Source organism: Saccopteryx bilineata, chromosome 1, assembly GCF_036850765.1.
Source record: "Saccopteryx bilineata isolate mSacBil1 chromosome 1, mSacBil1_pri_phased_curated, whole genome shotgun sequence".
Classification (NCBI taxonomy): domain Eukaryota; kingdom Metazoa; phylum Chordata; class Mammalia; order Chiroptera; family Emballonuridae; genus Saccopteryx; species Saccopteryx bilineata.
Window position 1 is genome coordinate 170,642,134 of NC_089490.1, and position 18,979 is coordinate 170,661,112.

At 37.5% G+C, this 18,979-nt stretch overlaps 1 protein-coding gene and 1 long non-coding RNA gene across 3 annotated transcripts in view; both read right to left on the bottom strand.

The window, feature by feature from the left end:
* Window positions 1-1,017: 1,017 nt before the first annotated feature.
* Window positions 1,018-3,605, bottom strand: LOC136320244 (uncharacterized). The gene is made up of 2 exons (XR_010728282.1): window positions 2,892-3,605; window positions 1,018-2,246 (listed from the first exon to the last, which is right to left on the bottom strand). It is a non-coding gene; the product is annotated as an uncharacterized lncRNA (long non-coding RNA).
* An 8,964-nt stretch (window positions 3,606-12,569) lies between these two features.
* ASIC5 (acid sensing ion channel subunit family member 5) overlaps window positions 12,570-18,979 on the bottom strand; it is an 85,183-nt gene continuing 78,773 nt past the window's right edge. For both annotated transcript variants that reach the window (XM_066253437.1, XM_066253438.1), the window contains exons 11-12: window positions 14,656-14,747; window positions 12,570-13,258 (exon numbers count right to left, since the gene is read on the bottom strand). In XM_066253437.1, the coding sequence (XP_066109534.1) occupies window positions 13,068-13,258; window positions 14,656-14,747 (283 nt within the window). In that variant the 3' untranslated portion in view covers window positions 12,570-13,067. The remainder of the gene's footprint in view (window positions 13,259-14,655; window positions 14,748-18,979) is intronic.

An 18,979-nucleotide genomic window follows, 5' to 3' on the forward strand; every position in this document is an offset into this window, starting at 1 on the left:
TGATGTAGGTAAGAGTACTGGGGGATGCCAACTTCCTCACTCATACGCTACATTATTGCCTATTCTTCTACTGTTGTTATATCCTAGCGAGATAGGCCACAGCAAACCCAAAGTGAATTTTATAAGTTTTATTGCAGACCTGCACAGGGACTGCAGGCAACCCATGCAAGGGAGCGCTGCAGTCCCCCCCCCCAAACCTGCGCAGGGACTGCAGGTAACCCACACAGGGGAACACTGCAGCCTCCCAAACCTGCGCAGGGACTGCAGGCAACCCACGCCTCCGAAGAGACTGGAGCACTGCAGCCAACCAAACCTGCGCAGCCAACAAACTGCGCAGGGACTGCAGCCCCCCCAAACCTGCACAGGGACTGCAGCTCCGAGCTTCTAAAATGGCTCCTTTTTATAGGGTGGCTGTCTAGGATGAGCAAGCATCATACAGAAGCTGATGTGGCTATTAGCCATTGGCTAGGGAGGTCGTGCGCAGTTACGGGGAGGGGGGTATTACTCAGTGGAGAATTTCTTCTCAGTGGAACATAAACTTCTGATAAGAGTCTCTGACTCAATGCAGGATGTTGCTGAACTCTTTGTTCTCAGCGTCACAGGGACCTTGTACACTCTTGGCAGCCCCAGCATGTCAGTACTCCCTGAATCTAACATTCCCCCATCTCTTTTGGGCATAAATCAAATCCTTGATTCTTCATCAGTGGGGAGAATGGTATAAGGCTGGGACTCATGAGAATTTTCTACTTTAGCTGTAGCTATAAGCTAATTAGGTCAGGGGTCCTCCCTAGTATGTGCTGGCACGCTGATAGTGTGCCCTTAGTACTACAAGCTGTATGGACTAATTTCTTTCTGCCTTGCATTTTTCTTCTCTGTAATAACTTCTTATAACTTACACAAACCTTCTGCAACTTACACAAACCTTCTGCAACTTACACAAACTTTCAACTTTTATGCACTTTCTTATCCAGGAATAACTGGCCTTCATAACAACTTGCTTTTCCTTTTCTTTTCAAAAGTACCTCTACACCTTATACCTTCTATTATTAAAACCATACAATTCCTTTCTAGTCAAAACTCTTGATTTTTAAAAACCTTAACCTTCAGCAAAGACTAAGTTAGTACTAAATAATCCTCTTTTAAAGATTGCTTTTGGAGGTGTCCTTTTCATAAGCAGCCTATTGGACACATGACCAATATTCACAGATTATTCTATAGTGGTAGCTATGAGCACATACATAACTTTCATTTACCTTGTAGCTTCTCTCTCAGCCATGGGACTTACACCCCCTTTCTGTATGACTCATAGCAGTGCATGCATCAAACCTTAAGATGACTTACTTGGCTTTCCTTTACCTTAGTTTCCCTCCCTTCCCAAAGTCTCCATGTGTGGACCAGTTAACTTCTGGTTTGTGGCTGAAGCAGGGCATGCAGTCCTTCTCAGGGTCAGCTTACAAGGGTTGGCGAGGTCAGTCTTCGCTGTCCACAAAGGTGTTTCTGCTGGGACTGCAAGCTTCAGCTGGCTGAGGTAGACCCAGGTGAGTATGCCTTCTACCTTGGCAGTAGTGGGAGTGGTCAGGTTCATGGTGTCTGGATCCGTCTACGTGGGAGTCAGTCCTTGGGTGGTGTACTGCTAGAAGTGCCTCTTGGACAGTCTTTGAACAGTTTGCTGAGTAACCTATAAAACCTGTAAGTACTTAGGGAAAGGGTGTTACATTTCTACACTTTGCAGTTAGAGTTTAAGTCCTAGTGACCACTGCTTCTAGCTGGAATTAGCAGCAGGTCCCAGCCTATAATAGGCATGGGGCATTGAGATAAGAGAAATAAAGGAGACACTAAACATTAAATAAAGCAATAAAATCAGACTGTCAATACCCACAGTAGAGATCTTTGAGGGATAATAAAACTTAAATATTCAAGCAAGGCATAATAGATGGCCCTTGTGTTATTAGCTTATCTGCTACTTGGAAGAAATACCTTAGGCTCGTGAACGATGTCCTTGGGCCTTCAGTGGCAATTCCCAGCACGCTGGGCAAGGTCAGGTCACAGGTAGCTGGAGCAGGGCTAGAAGAGACTGAACCCTCCCTCCATGGAGCAAGGGGGCAGCTTACCTTCTCATGTCCCTCTTTCCACAGCACAGACTTGTCAGCCAGTGGGACTGGGAAGCCTGGCAGGCTTCAGTTCAATGACCTTTCTTTCCACTCTGGAGCAGGGCCTTGATGAAAGCTATGAAGCCCCTTAGGGCGCTGGAGCCAAAAGTTGGTATTTCCTGACTTCTTTTGGGCCTTATTTGCCTTTTCTGTTATTTCCTTGGTCATTATAGACCTTAAAAGCCATGCTCAGATCTCACTGAGGGGCTTGACTAGGAGAGCAAAATTGGGAATACAACAACAGATAACCTCTAGCTTACTGTACTGTTATCTTTTGCCTGACTAAGTAGTGGCTCAGCCCTTGAGCTCTTGCCCCAATGGGGAGGGGCAAGTGCCTGAAACCGTGAGGGGAGCCTGCGGCTTCTTCTGCAGCCAGCTGCAGCCTGGCTGCCTTTTCTTTCTCTACCTCTGCTGCTATACTGGGCTGCATACTGACCGTGCCACCTGCCTGCAGGTGGGTGCTGGTGATAGTATGCTAAACTCTCTATGTTTTCTATGGGTCTAGCAATCCTTGGTTTGGCCAGTCTGCTCTTAAGTTGGCCATTCCAGTAGCAGACAAACAAACCAAATATGCACGCAAAACAAACAAAACTTCTAAACCAAAACCGAAGGGAGAAGGCAGCGTCCTGCGTTCCCTGACTGACCAGCTGGGGAGAAATCAGGTGGCGTCCCGCCTGCTCCACTACACCATTTTCTAACCAGAGCTCTGTTTCCAAATATTCAAAGAGGAAGTTTCCTTACCAAACAGTCTCAAGATTCTAAATGTTTCAAATCAGCCAAATTCAGTTTCCAAACGGCAACTGCCGGAGGCCGGCCAGCTACCAATGTCTGCTGCAGCCCACTCCGTGAGGAGGGGTCTTACATGGCCAATCTCACTGGGGGCCTCCATCTGTTACATCCTAGCGAGAAAGACTGCAGCAGACCCAAAGTGAATTTTATAAGTTTTATTGCAGACCTGCACAGGGACTGCAGGCAACCCATGCAAGGGAGCGCTGCAGCCCCCCCCCCAAACCTGCGCAGGGACTGCAGGTAACCCACACAGGGGAACACTGCAGCCCCCCAAACCTGCGCAGGGACTGCAGGCAACCCAAGTCTCTGAAGAGACTGGAGCACTGCAGCCAACCAAACCTGTGCAGCCAACAAACTGCGCAGGGACTGCAGCCCCCCCAAACCTGCACAGGGACTGCAGCTCCGAGCTTCTAAAATGGCTCCTTTTTATAGGGTGGCTGTCTAGGATGAGCAAGCATCATACAGAAGCTGATGTGGCTATTAGTCATTGGCTAGGGAGGTCGTGCGCAGTTACGGGGAGGGGGGTATTACTCAGTGGAGAATTTCAAACATAAACTTCTGATAAGGGTCTCTGACTCAATGCAGGATGTTGCTGAACTCTTTGTTCTCAGCGTCACAGGGACCTTGTACACTCTTGGCAGCCCCAGCATGTCAGTACTCCCTGAATCTAACACTGTGCACAACCAAACCAGTTTGCCCACGTGGTCTGTAAGTACAATGCTAACAGTGTAGGACAAAACATTCTTCTCCCAATTTTTTTAAGTTTTTATGGGAGTGAGCATCGTAAACTTGAAACATTGTATGTCAAGCCTGTCATAACCCAAGTATTACAGGAATCAAAGGAGGACCAAAAATGCCCAGACAACTTGATGAAGGAAAAAGGATTTATTTAGCCAGCATGACTCCAAAAGAGGCAACCAAAAACATGCTCCCCAAAGTTAGATTCCTTACATCTTTTTTTAAAATTTTTTATTTACTTATTCATTTTAGAGAGGAGGGAGGGAGAAAAAGAGAGAGAGAGAGAGAGAGAGAGAGAAAGGGGGGAGGAGCAGGAAGCATCAACTCCCATATATGCCTTGACCTGACAAGTGCAGGGTTTTGAACCGGCAACCTCAGTGTTCCCAGGTCCATGCTTTATCCACTGCGCCACACAGATCAGGCCTTACATCTTATATACCTTTTAAAGAATGCATGTGCTCATGCAAGGGGCTCATGATTCCTTTGCCTAGAGGTGTATGTCATTTTTATGACTTCAGGAGGGGAGTTTGATGGGGAAAAGGGTTTCCCGACCACTGGTCTCCGCTATGTACAAGTCCTGTTCTTCTTGCTTTGTTTTACAACCAGCTCCAGGCAACCTTTCAGAGAACTGTATTTAATCTATAACTGGCTGACTCAGTTACTCCTCCAGGTTTCTGTCTCTTGTATTCTTTTCTTCCTCTTCATCCTCAGGGAGAAGGGATAAGGGGGCCTGACTTCTCCTTCCTTACAAGGACCCCTGTACAACTCCAAGGCTAACACCACATTGTAGTTTTAATAATGTTCCATTGAAGGTTTGAAGAATGGTACCAGAGGGAAATAGCTACACAAAATATTTTTTGAAAATTAAGATGTATTATTATGGTTCTCAAGTCTCTACAATTCCTTGGCTATATTGAATCTTGGCAAGTCTAAGCCCAGCCAAAGGACTGCTAAAAAAAAAAAAAAAAAAAAAAAGTCCCAGTGTCCTATATCTCCTTTGGCCTATTTTTTTTTATTAATGATCTCTTGAACAAATGGTAATGTATCATTAATTTAATGGAAGAGTTTTTTAATTCTTTGCAATTATTCTCACTGTCAGATAAAATATTTTTGATATATCTGAACGGATCTCAGCATTCAAGGATATAGGTATATCTTCTTCTAAATAGTACTGTGGGGCAGCTGTGTTAGGCTTGCTCACGGGTTTACCAGCTGCAAGCACTTTACTTGATTAGTGCACGAGCACCTGGTAGAGGCACCTATGTGTAGCCTATATAAGGGTATGGGCTGTGATTCTCCCAGATCGCTCTCCCACCACCATGAGGTGTGGTTTTCCTTGCTCCCTTGCCCTTACTGCAAATAGAAGATTTTTCTTTGTTTATTTGCTCTTTCACTTTTTTTTTTTTTTTTTTTGTATTTTTCTGAAGCTGGAAACGGGGAGAGACAGTCAGACAGACTCCCGCATGCGCCCCACCGGGATCCACCTGGCATGCCCACCAGGGGCGAGGCTCTGCCCACCAGGGGGCGATGCTCTGCCCCTCCGGGGGGTCGCTCTGCTGCGACCAGAGCCACTCTAGCGCCTGGGGCAGAGGCCAAGGAGCCATCCCCAGCGCCCGGGCCATCCCTGCTCCAATGGAGCCTTGGCTGCGGGAGGGGAAGAGAGAGACAGAGAGGAAGGAGGGGGTGGGGGTGGAGAAGCAAATGGGCACTTCTCCTATGTGCCCTGGCCGGGAATCGAACCTGGGTCCCCCGCATGCCAGGCCGACGCTCTACCGCTGAGCCAACCGGCCAGGGCTTTGCTCTTTCACTTTTGTTGTTTATTTGTTCACCTGCCTTTGAGAGCCTACAATAAATGGGTATGGCCCGACACTTTCCGTTTCTGCAGTTTCTCTATTGTCTGCCTGAATCCAATGTGGACCTGCCTGGCCTCGGCCACCAGCATCATAGGTACCATCAAAAGAGAATTTAATTAGCAAAATATTTATACAGTGAATATATTTTTACATAGTTTCAATATATGTAGTCAATTTGACTATTGCATTATAGTGCTTTTTTTGGGAACATAATGATTTTATTTACTGATTTTATTCATTTAAACCCACTTCAACTACCCTCTACTGTCATGACGAGTGTGTGTGAGTGTGTGTGTGTGTGTGTATAAATGGGTGTATGTATTTTAGAGATTTTTAAAGATGTTATTAACCAGATTTAAAATGGTAGTTGTATGTACCTTAAGAAACCTGAATCGCATTTAGATTCAGAAATATGAATTTTAACATCAATGTCCCCTGTTAAGTTTAATTTTCTAAATAAAATAAAAAAGAAAACTTAAGGAAACTCAAAAACTAGAATTACCTTTACTTTTTATTTTTTCTTAAAAAGGGCTAAAATTAGAATCCTATTTGATTAGTTGTTGTTGAATTCCATTATATTATTCTGTTTTTTCATATATTTATTGCAAGAAAGTTTAAAAATAGATGCCAAAATGTCTTCATCTCCAGGCAAGTCTCTCACGCATGGGTTTCCAGGTGCTAGCTCTCAGTAGTAGAATTCACCTGAGACACCCTATAAAAGACCTCACAGAAGTAAACACAAAACCCTAGCGAACTCGACCATCTGTGCTGATGTTGATTCAAAGGTTTCCTCACTTTTGTTGTTATATTTTTCCTCTTTGTTTGAAAGGTATTTTAAATTAGGTAAAATTTGTATTATATCATAAATCTGTATTTAACATAGGAAACAAGGGACAAAAAGACAAACACTCCACTACCTTTAAAGAACATGAGATCCCAATAGACTGTGTGCTAACTACAATACTTAGCACTCTAATTCATGCTTTGTATGTAAAAATATTGTGTGGCATTCAACCTTTCCTTTTTGTCTGAAAGAAAACAAAATCATGCTGACCTTCATTCTAAAACTAAAATGTAGCCTGACTAGGCAGTGACGCAGTAGATAAAGCATTGGACTGGGACGGGAAGGACTCAGGTTCGAAACCCCGAGGTCTTCAGCTTGAGCACAAGCTCATCTGGTTTGAGCAAAGCTCACGAGCTTGAGCTCAAGGTTACTGGTTTGAGCAAGGGGTTACTCGGTCTGCTGTAGCCCCCCAGTCAAGGCACATATGAGAAAGCAATCAATGAACAACTTAAGTCCGCAACAAAGAATAAGAATTGATGCTTCTTAACTCTCTTCCTTCCTGCCTGTCTATCCCCATCTGTCCCTCTCTCTGTCTCTGTCACATACACACACACACACACACACACACACAAATTTAAAACTAAAATGTATATTTTCATTATCCACCCTCTTCATCAAAATTTTAAAATGTGATGACCTAAGTTTGTCAATTTATTTTTTATCTTCCTTTGGTGATTGTTGTAAATGTTTGCCGAAGCAACCACCCCTGGAAATGACAAGGTAGGAATACTATCCTCCGGGTTCTTGCTCAGTAGTTTAGGCATTACACATTATCTATCTGGGATTGTATATATTTATTTGCATTTTATTGAATAAATATAAATAGATTTTTAAATTACAATCTTTATAACTATAACTAGCTGTACCCAGCCATGCGTTGCTGTGGCTCAGTCTGGTTAAATGGAAAAGAGAGAAAAGAGAAAGCACACGTTTCTAATATGTTTAATTTCCCAATGCTTGTGGGTATACAATATTTCTTGCTGTTCCATTGTCTGTGCAGACAGAGAGATTGTCTGGTTTGCTGACTCTAGAACACACAACATATAATTGTAAAATATTTAGTATAGCGTGTGTTGCTGTTATGTCCAACAGATGGCGCTGTTTTTCAAAAAAAGCATGTTTTTACCTGTCACAGGTGTGACATCTATATAATAGTAGGTATCTAAAAATGTGCATATATAAAACCACGTGCATATTTGAATGCAACGTTGTGTCAAAATTTCAAAGCAATTGGTGAAGGCCTTTCGGAGATTTAAGATTTTGAACAAATGAACATTTACATTTCTATTTATATAGATTATGGTAATTATTAAAAAATTTTAAAGTTTTGCTTTTTAAATTAAAGCACTAAACTAGATAAAAACAAAATAAAAACTCAACATTTTAACATCACTAATGCTGAATAATATTACTTTTATAACAGAAAAGTAGCATTATTTCCCTGGGATAAGTTATTTATGCTGTCAAATAACTGAAAACGGTATTTTTGTGACACTGAAATGTAATTTTTATTCACCCTTCTGGTGTTTTATCAGGTTTCAAGTATAAAAATACTCCCTGAATTTACATTGATATAAATTTTTTAAAAATGGAAAAAATTAAATAAATGGGGTAGAAGGAACTACTCTTTTTTATAGAATGATGTCAATAAATATACACATGAATGGATTGTCTACTTGGGGAGGGAGGAGAAGAATCTGCAGAGTCTGACTAATGATCTAAAGTGAAGTCAAATTAAATAACAGGTTCCATACTTTTAGCTAGATGAGTGCCTTCACTATAAAATACAGTTTGAGTATTGTGTTATGCTCTACTTAGTATAATGAAAAATTTCCTTTCTCAAAAGATGTTCAGGGAAAAAGATTACACGTGTATTTCTATATTTTTCCATTTTAATTTTTGTATAAAATATTGCACACTTTTGTATGCTCCTCTTTTCACTCAATAGTGCATGTAAGCATTTTCCCATGTCTTTAAAACTCTTTATATAGTGGATAAATACTCTCTGCATAAAATTTCATCTTGTGGAATGATTTTCTCAACCAGAGTAGCATAGCCAGGCATCAGCACTCTGTTAGAAGCTAGGGGGACTGAGTAATGAGATCCAGCCCATTTTTCTGGTGTGTCAGTTACCTACCTAGCGAATGCAACCCCCGCTAACATGAAGTGAGATCTGTCTGCTCATGCAGTACATATTGATCTCCCACGGTGTGCCAGGCTCTGATCTAAGAGCACTGGTTCAATCAATGAAAAGTCAGCACTTTCTGTTCCCTTGGGAGCCCACATTTTAGTAGGAGAGACAAGAAAATACACCATAAATTTAATATCAAAGTAAATTAAATGACAGAGGATGATGAATTCTGTAGGAAAAAGATAAGAGAATAAGGGAATCATGAGTGTAGAAATGGGGGTGCAGCTGTTTGCTGTTTGAAAATAAAGTTGAGGTTGGACTCAAAAAGAGGAGTGTTAACAAATAGTACTTGAATGGTATGAGGAAATTGTGCAAATATTTGAAGGAAGAACAGCCCAGGAGGGCACTGACAATGTTGGGATCTATGAAGGGTTCAAGTGACAGGTTTCAGAAACCAAAAGTGGCCCCTGTTTGTAGCTCAGTTGAACATCCTCTCAATATGCCAAGGTTGCTGGATCTCCAGTCAGGGCACATACAAGAATCAACCAATGAATGCATAAAGTGGAAAAACAAATCAATGTTTCTCTCTCTCTCTCTTTTCTATTCCTCTCTCTTTCTCTTCCTCTCTGTCTCTAAAATCAATTTAAAAAATAAAAAGAAATCGAAATTGTAGTGTATTGGGAGCAACCAGGCCTTCTAGTACTGTGTACTTTCATTGAGCTATGAGAAGAAAAATAAAGTATGTCCCAGGGAATCTAATACAGTTCATAATTATTCCTTGAACCAGTGTAGTAGACAGATATTTAAAAATACCCATCATGCTTTCTTCTCTGTCTCTCAAAACAGTGCATTTTGTTGTAAAAAGGCTCCCTTTGGGTTCCAGAGGATGAGACTAATCTAAAGGTGATTTTGATTTGCTCTTAATGGGACAGAAATTTTGGCAATGCATTAGAAAAATATACAAATATATTCAGGATGTTTGAATGGTCATTGATGGAGGTAACATTTAATTGAATGGAATACTACACTTTGTTATCATATGAAAATTTAAAATGTCATTTAAGGTAGACATTTGAATCACCTGAGTTAATCCTTTGTTTACTTACAATCTTCTTTCTACAGATTTTAATTAATGCAGATGTGTAATACCTGGTGAAATAATAAATTTGAATAAAAGTTGCCAGATACCATTGTGAGGATAATAACTGGTAGCACTGTCGAAAAAGTGCAGAACAACTTTTACAGCGCTCCATCTTTCTTATTTGCTCGTAACCCCTAACTCTGGAAAATCTGTCTCAATTGATTCTCATTGGACTTGGAGATTTAAATCCCTTCTCATCGAACTTGTGTTTCTGCTGTTCTTAAACTATTTTGATTTCAGATACAGGCATTCTAATGGGGTCATTTCTGTTCTTGCTAAGTTTTAGAAGAAAGCTTTCTGTCACCTTAAATCTAAAAGTAATTACTCACATGTTGACATCGTGCCTTCAGATGAAGAGTGAAACTCCAGTAGGTTTTCAGAATTTTAATAATGAGATGACTCAGTAAAGTAAGTAACCCAAAGGGTGAAACAGTCCCTCTTTTTAAAAAGATACACTAGGTATCTTTTCCGAAGGCAACCCTTAATTTCTTACTGACTAAATGAATTGATTCATTTTTTGGAATGATTTTAAATAACTGCTTTTTTTTATGAACATAGTTTCTCATTCTTATTTCTTCATCACAAGAAAAATTGTAATATATCCTGGAAGATGACTACTCACAGAACTCAGTACACTGACCAACAATTATCTGGAGTAAATTTTCACCGAGAACACTTTTTCCTCCAGTTAAGTATCACATTCATTTTAATAACTCTTCTTACACCATGACAAAATAACCTCAAAAGTTGGCTAAAACCTAAAATTATTTAGCATTCCTTTGAGTCGTGAAATCCAAACTGTCATGTCCAAGGGGTAGAGGCTAAGCAGTTTTCCTGGGCCACCCAATTGACTTTTGGCATCACAGTCTCCCTAGCAGCTTTAGTGTTTTCTGAGTCCAATCAAAGCCACACAGATAACTAGTCGTAATTTTACTGTAGCTTCTTTTTACTTTTTCATAATTTCTTGTTATCTGGAGTATCTTAACTTCCATTCTACCCCTTAATAGCTACTGAATTCTTTTTTTTTTTAATTAATGGATTATAGAGAAACAGAATTAATGGATTATAGAGAAACAGAGAGGGGAAAGAGGAGAGAGAGAGAAAGAGAAGCATTCCTTTGTTGTTCCACTTGGTTGTGCGTTCCTTGGTCACTTTATACATGCCATGACCTGGGATTGAACCAGCAATTTTAGTGTTTTGGGATGACACTAACCGACTGAGCTAACAGGCCAGGGTCGCCACTGAATTCCTATAGCAAAAATAAGATATCTATGAATATACATCAGATTGGTAACAAAAATACCAAACTCTTGAAAGTCTCACATTATAATCTAATGGGGAATATAATATTTATATAATGGGGCAATGTGAATCTTCATATGCTACTGTTGGCTGTATAAATGGCTACCATTATCTCAGAGAGCAATTTGGCGATATATAATTAAGGCAAAAATACTTATTTCAAAACATTCCAACAATTTTACTTCTAGGGACATAACCAAAAGGAAATGTGCACAGAGTCTCATTGCAATATCTTTGCTGTAGATAAATTATTAAAGGTATGTAAATATGCATTAGCTGGGGAAAAATGAATAAATAAATCATGATATGTTCTGTACTTTGTGGTGCAATCAAATAAACTATATCTTCATGTGTTAGTGTGAATACACAGTAAACATATGAAATGAAAAAGTAAGTTTCGTACCAATAAGTAGCATGATTTGAAATACATAAAATCTGAGAGAAATATGGCAAAATATAACTGGTAAATATGAATGGTAGATATATAGCTTTATTTTATTATTTTCTCACATTTTCTTATTTTTTATTATATTTAGCAAGCAAAAGAAAAAGTATCAATTACATATATTTAATTTTTCTATGTTAATTTCTATATATGATGTTCAATTTTCTTATTTAACTACTTATTTATTACAATGTTTAAGTAATTTTAAGAATAAAATGCTGTACTAATTAAATGCTTTTCTATATTTAGACAAAAAACTAAATAGAGACTGAAGAAGCTGAGGGAAATTAAATAAAGGAAGCATAAACTTAAAAAATGGGAATAATTTAGGAATTTATATGAAAGAATAGGATATTACTATAAATGAGAAGATGATGATGACAGTGACCTAGGAATAAAACATTATAAAAAAAATTTGTGAGACAAAGAAAAAACTACCAGGGATAAACATGTTGGAAAAAAAGTTTAAAAATGATGCTGAATATATATGATTAGGTTACAAAGGGTGATAATAATTAAAAACTGTAATATGATTTGGCATAAGACAATTTCATGATTAAAGAAATATTTAAGGACTCATTCTGGCAATATTATTATGAAGTTAATTGTTGAGAAGAGATCATAGCATTCCAAAGAGGAGTTGTTAAATTCCAGGCATAAAGACACAGAGTAGGGTATTGTCTATGATTGAGATTTCAGGGTCTGGAGATATAAATATTCCTAATTCGACTGAGTACTGTCAAATAACTGGTCTCATTCCTATGCCACTAAAACTTGTTTATAATTAAACTTGAAAACAACATCTTAAGATTTTCAAGAATTGTTCTCATGTGCCGAGGGAGAAAAGGAGACCCAGCAATAATTGTCAGAATGAATTTAGGGTTAGAATTCTATGACTTCATGATTATTTCTTAAATAGGTTTGAAAAGGCAATTCACCATTGATTGAATATTCCTAGAGTCTGAAAGTAGGTTGATGGTCTGAGGGGTAATGAGGAGGACCCCTGCAATACTTTAATTTCTTTTCTAGACTTAATAACTACCTACATACAGGTAGCTGGAGAAAACAATAAACACCATGTACTCCCAATTATTACAGATTTAACTTTATTTTCAAATAGACTTATTTAAGTATTCATCTGTGTAGAAAAGAATATAAATCCTGTGCTTCCAAATGTCAGTTATACAGTAGAACTCCTTGAAGAAAATAAATAAATAAAATTATGTTGAATTTTAGTAAAAATAAAAATCTTTGAAATTTTATAATTTGCAAAGTTTGTACATTATTTCCTGAATTAAAAAAAATCTTGTCACATAGTTTATTTATCAGGTCAAATTTACATATTAAGCCATAAAGAATATCTTTTTAAATGACAAAAACATTCATTCCTTTTTAAAAACTTGATAAGATGCTTACTACACAATCTCTACTATTCTAAGTGCTGGGGACTTAATGGTGTATACAGAACAAGACAGTGCCTGGTTTTTCTCTTACATATAGAGTACTATATCTATACATAAATACAAGCAGACAGAAATAAAATATGTGTAAAGATATTGATATTTACAGTGGGTTTTTTTGGAGTCCCTAAAACTATAACAAAGTTACATAACAATGAGTAAATCTGAAAATATTATGAAGAAAAAAAGCAAACGTTTTTGTAGGAAGTGAACATCAGCATTCTTCTATGTTGTGTTTATTCCCCAGATGGTTCTGGGGTAGATGAGCCCCTGGGGACATTTCAGTTATCTTCAGCAAAAACAGAATGCATATCCAGTAGAGATTGGTGAATATATATTCAATAATTTCTATGATTGTAATCATACTGGCCCCACAAAATAGGCCCAGTTGACCGCCAACATCTGCTGTAATAAAACCAATAAATTAAACAAATCATATATTTTTCATAAAAAGGAAATTAAACATCACTAGAATTTAAATTTTGTTTGAAGCTAATAAGTTGATCTTAAAAGATATTATAGGAAGATGAGTTGTCTTATTTTAAGTTTGGAATAAAGTAGTAGCAATGAAAAATATCTTGAAATAATATTCAAATAAATCATCTCAAAAAAGAGAGAGAAAAAGCAAACAAAATCTGGATCCAGAATTAAACTCAAAGTCTTTGGAGGATAGTAATTGAAATTCATAAAATATCCTTGACAATTACAAATTAATTTTCATGTGTTCAATGAAGAGTAAAAATAGGACATTCAGATAGCATTATTAGGCCATGATTCTTTCCATCAACATAAATTTCCATGCAATTTGTGACTTCAAGTGGCCAAACTATTTTTTATAAGCACTTGTAATATTTCATTAAACTAAAATATATTAACACAGCATTGCCATCATCTTAAGAAATTTTGTCAATCCACATTTCTTTTTATGCATGTGTTGTTAATTTTGATAAAATCTACATAACATAAATTTTATTATTTTAACCATTTTAAGTGTACAGTTCTATGGTACTAAGTACATTCACATTGTTGTATAACCATCATAACCGCCCACCTCCAGAACTTTTTCATTGACAACCATCATTCTATAATACTTTTTGTCTCTACAAATTTGACTACTCTTGTATTGCCTTATAAAATAAATTATATCATTCATGTGTTCCTCATTGCCCTGGCCTATTCTAAGAATTATGCAAATTTTGTAAAGTATGACCATGAAGTACAGGCTTGCCCAGGAGCTTTGAGGAATTTCCTCCCTATTCAGGGGTTCAGCTGCCTGTGTCAGATGGTTATTAATTGTCCCTGCTCTCGTACCTTCCTCTGTCTCTTCCCTGACTTCCCTTCAATATGCAATGAGATCTCAGAAATCAGTAATTCAGTTTTTTAAGGAATGTATGATGACAAAGAGTGAGCAGACAGTGGTCACCACTTAATGTGAAATTTTGCTTGCTCAGGAATCTTCTTTTCAATTCACTCTGGGTAGAGTTCTGTGTGGAGGTCTGAGATGCCTGACATTCTACCCTCATGTTGGATTGCAGAGCACTGTACAATGGTCACTTGCTGCCGGGGGTGGGGGGTGGGGGTGGGGATGTCTGAAGGGAAAATAAGATGCTGTGAGTGAAAGTCCAGGGGAGGTTTGCTGGTGGTGTGTCCAGGGAGTGGAAAGTGTCAGATTCAATGGCAGGTAAAGGACAATCACTACTGATTCTTTTCCTCCACTGATAAGCTAAACTTTAAATACAAAAGGGAACAAATAACTGGTGGAAATTTTTTTTTAAATTGAGGAGTAATTAAATAATACTTACCAAGTAATTCAGACATGCTCACTGCTTTTTGCTGATGGGTTATCTTATAGTTTAGGTCACTATAGTTTATTTCAATGTTTACAAGATTTTCTCTGGGGATAAAAACAGAGTTAAGCCAGCTCAAGATTGTCAGCACTACAGTTAATTCTCATTTGACAAAAGTAATATCCAATTTTGGTTCAGATGTTATTTAATGTAAAATTAGACACACAATCATTATATTTATACCTAATCATAATAACCTTCATTTGGATGCCACTCTGGTCATGCTGATATTTAGGGAAAAGAATTTTTCCCCAGATCTGCTATTTTTTTTATTCCTCATTCCCAAGAAACTGAAAAAAGACATTAAATGTAAATATCTACTGAGCAGATTCGAGTATTTACCAACATTCAAGCATGTGTCTAATTTTAATTTAAATCTTGATTTCAAACTTATACTTATGTGAGCCTGGAGAAACAACATGTTTTTTTGTGGGGGGGGGTTGAGTCTTGGTTTCTTCATCTCTAGTCGAGATTTTAGGGTTGATACCACCTCACACCAGTCAGAGTGGTGCTCATTAACAAAACAACACAGAATAAGTGCTGGCAAGGATGTGGAGAAAGGGGAACCCTCCTGCACTGCTGGTGGGAATGCAGACTGGTGCAGCCACTGTGGAAAACAGTATGGAGATTACTCAAAAAATTAAAAGTCGAACTGCCTTTTCACCCAGCCATCCGACTTTTAGGAATATATCCCAAGAACACCATATCACTGATTCAAAAGAAGAAATGCACCCCCATGTTTATGGCAGCATTGTTCACAATAGCAAAGATCTGGAAACAGCCCAAGTGTCCGTCAGTGGATGAGTGGATTAAAAAGTAGTGGTACATATATACAATGGAATACTATGGGGCCATGAAAAAGAAGGAAATATTACCTTTTTCAACAACATGGATGGACTTGGAAACTATTATGCTGAGTGAAATAAGCCAGGCAGAGAAAGAAAAATATCATATGACCTCACTCATTTGAGGAATCCAAGGAACAATGTGAACTGAGGAATGGAATTAAACCTGAAGGGAAGGGGGGAGGGAGCAGTTGGGAGGGGGGCAAGGGAGATGTTGAAGGGAATACAGGGAGGGGCGGATGCATTTGGGGTGACACTAGAATCTATGTAAACACAATAAATTAAAGAAAAGCAAAAAAAGATTTTAGAGTTAGGATTTTAAAGTTATGGTGAAGAGAAATTAAATAATGTATTAAAGAATTGGCATATAATTGGTGGCAACAAATGGTAGTCATTTATTTTATGTCATTATGTCATTAATAAGTTAGGACAAATAATCTGTTTTTTTTGTTTGTTTGTTTGTTTTTAAATTTAGTGTCATGGATGAGCCTGGAAGTTATCATGGTAAGTGAAATAAGTCACTCAGACAAGGGCAGATACCATATGATCACACTTATATATGGACTCTAAAAAACAATATAAACAAACAAATGAAACAGAAACAGACTCATAGATACAGAGAACAGACTGATGGCTGCCAGAGGGACAGAGGGTTGGAGACTGGGTGAAAAAGTGAAGGGATTAAGAACTACAAACTGGTAGTTACAAAATAGTTTGAGGATATAAAGTACAGCATAAAAAATATAGTCAATAATACTGTAATAACTATGCCAAGTGGATACTGAAAATATAAGGGTGAAAATATATTTATAAAGTATATTATTTTCTAACCATTATGCTGTACACATGAAATTAATACAGAACTATATTGAATGTAGACTGTAATTGAAAGAAAAATAAATAAAAATAAAAGGTTTGTTTTTTTTTAAATTCATGACCAGAGTAACTAAATGCTATTTTTAAATGAGAACACTTTATATAGTCTTAGATACCCTTATGCTCTCAATCTCCGGTCAAGACTTCTATCTTGAACTGGAATAATATATCCAATTGCCTCTTGGTATTTCTACTTGGATGTTCAATTGGTATTTCAACACTGGGCAGGCATTGTCACAAAAAGAAAGAAAATGAGCCTGTCCCTTCCAGGAAAATAACTAATATGTCAATAATAATAACCAGTCAGTAATAAATTTTAAGCCTAGCTTTTATATTAAAGTTAGAATTTTGAAAACTTTGTGTCTGCTGTAATGAGCTTGACAACTCTCCAGTTTTGAAAGATTTTTCTGATAAGTAATAATATTAAAATGAAATGTGTATTATATAATAAAATAAATCAATATTTGGAAGATCTCCATAACTCGAAGAATTTTCCTGACGACTAATACATGATGTTCAAAATCATACATGAGTAAAAGAGCCAGTCAAAATACAAGATCGATGGATATTAATATAATTGTGTATAAAAATTTATTGATATGTTTTAATATTTCTCTGCTGACAGCTTTCAAATGCCACCATTTCCTCTTCTCGTCCCATAAGAGATAAGCTGGTAAGAAAGCCTATGTACTCCCTTCATCAGCACCCGGGAAGATTAAACTGTGTAGACTCTTGCCTACATTTGGGATCTCTCATCCATGTTCTACCTCATAACCACAATGAAAGCCAAAGCCAGTAATTTTTAAGAGTGCAAAGGGACTTGAGACCAAAGAGTTTGAGAAGCACCGCTTCAGGTCTTTGCTCAATTGTCACTTTCCCAAGAGGATCTTAATTGACCACAACCCTCAACCCTGAGAACAAGCCTCCCTGCCTCTGGCTTTCCTAGCCCCTTTTTCTGCTTCCTTTCCCTCCACAGCACTTATCATCTAAGCTGACTGTATATGTTTTTATTGTCCACCCAATGGAAACAAATGCAGTAATAAAGGGGTTTTGTCCTTTGTATGCAAGAGTATCCCTAATGCCTAGAAAACCCTTGAATCTTGACACACAATAGGTGCTCATTTTATAGACAAATAAGGGACAAATTAAAAATGAAACCAATTTATGAATGGATAAATATTAACCTGTCTGTCTTGTAAGATAAGGCGGAAACCAACCACCTGGTGACTTTGAGTTGGCAGTAATAATTGTCATTAAGAACGAATTCTATTAGCATTGTTTCCAGGAATTATGTGGTATTCTTTAATATATCTAAGAAAGTTAACTATAATTTACTCTCCTTATTGTTTACAGTTTTAGAAATCAATGTTTCCAAATATACTTAATTCAAAATCTGTCATTAATATGTTTACTTAATTTCCATTGGTTCAGCCCTGGGTAACAGGATAATGTACTGTGTTTAAATCGATAATCAGGGGATATTTTAATATTTACAAATAATAAAACAATTTTCAAATTGAAGGAAATAATAAAGTTGTCTTGGAGGTCTAACAATTTTAGTAATATTGCAGCCTTTTTGCCCTCCGTTGTGCTCCTAATTTGCATATGCACTGATAATGATGTTTAATTTCCCAAGCACAAGACTCATAACCATTTCCAAATGTTATTTATCTGTGTTTTTGAGAGAAGATAAATTCATCCCCTACCAAAATATTGTGATATTTACTCAGTATCTCTTAGGTAGATGTGTTGCCCAGTAATTTGGATCTCATTGAATTTATGCCTCATGATGATTATAAAATTATTCAGAATTTAAGTCCAAAAAATATTTGTGTCAGAAGATGCATGATTAATGAGGGTGAGAAGATGAAAGAAAAGTCTGGTGATTTTGTATTTATAAAACACTAAAGAAATGCTACCAGGTGCTGGAATATGAGTGCTGTGTTAAGGTTTTAAACCAAGAAAATGATTTGATACAATATTTACTTGAAAACTTGCTAAAACAGAACAATTTATAAAGTTGATTTGTTTAATAAAATTGGCTTAACTTCACCCATAATTTATGTTTATATTCATTTCTACACTGTCTGCTTCACTAAAGCCAAGTGATTTTTAACATCTTCTCAGTGGGGTTCATCAACTCCCACAAGAGGCCCCGGATTGGTCAAAGTCTGGGATTGGTTTGTACCACAGGCATAAACACAGCAGGGTTCATGATTTAGTTAGAGATCTTTCTTTCTTTTTTTCCTTCTTTCTTTCCTTCTTTCTTTCCTTCTTTCTTTCCTTCTTTCTTTCCTTCATTCTTTCCTTCTTTCTTTCCTTCTTTCCTTCCTTCCTTCCTTCCTTCCTTCCTTCCTTCCTTCCTTCCTTCCTTCCTTCCTTCCTTCCTTCCTTCCTTCCTTCCTTTTCTTTCTTATTGCTGCCAAGTTTCCACATATGCTCACCTGGCAAGCTGCATTTCTGTTTTTTGTCATTACTCTTTGATTTCTGGTACCTCTTCACAAACCAGTTTCTTAATTTTATGTATGACTGCTAACTGCCGACTCTATCTAGGATTT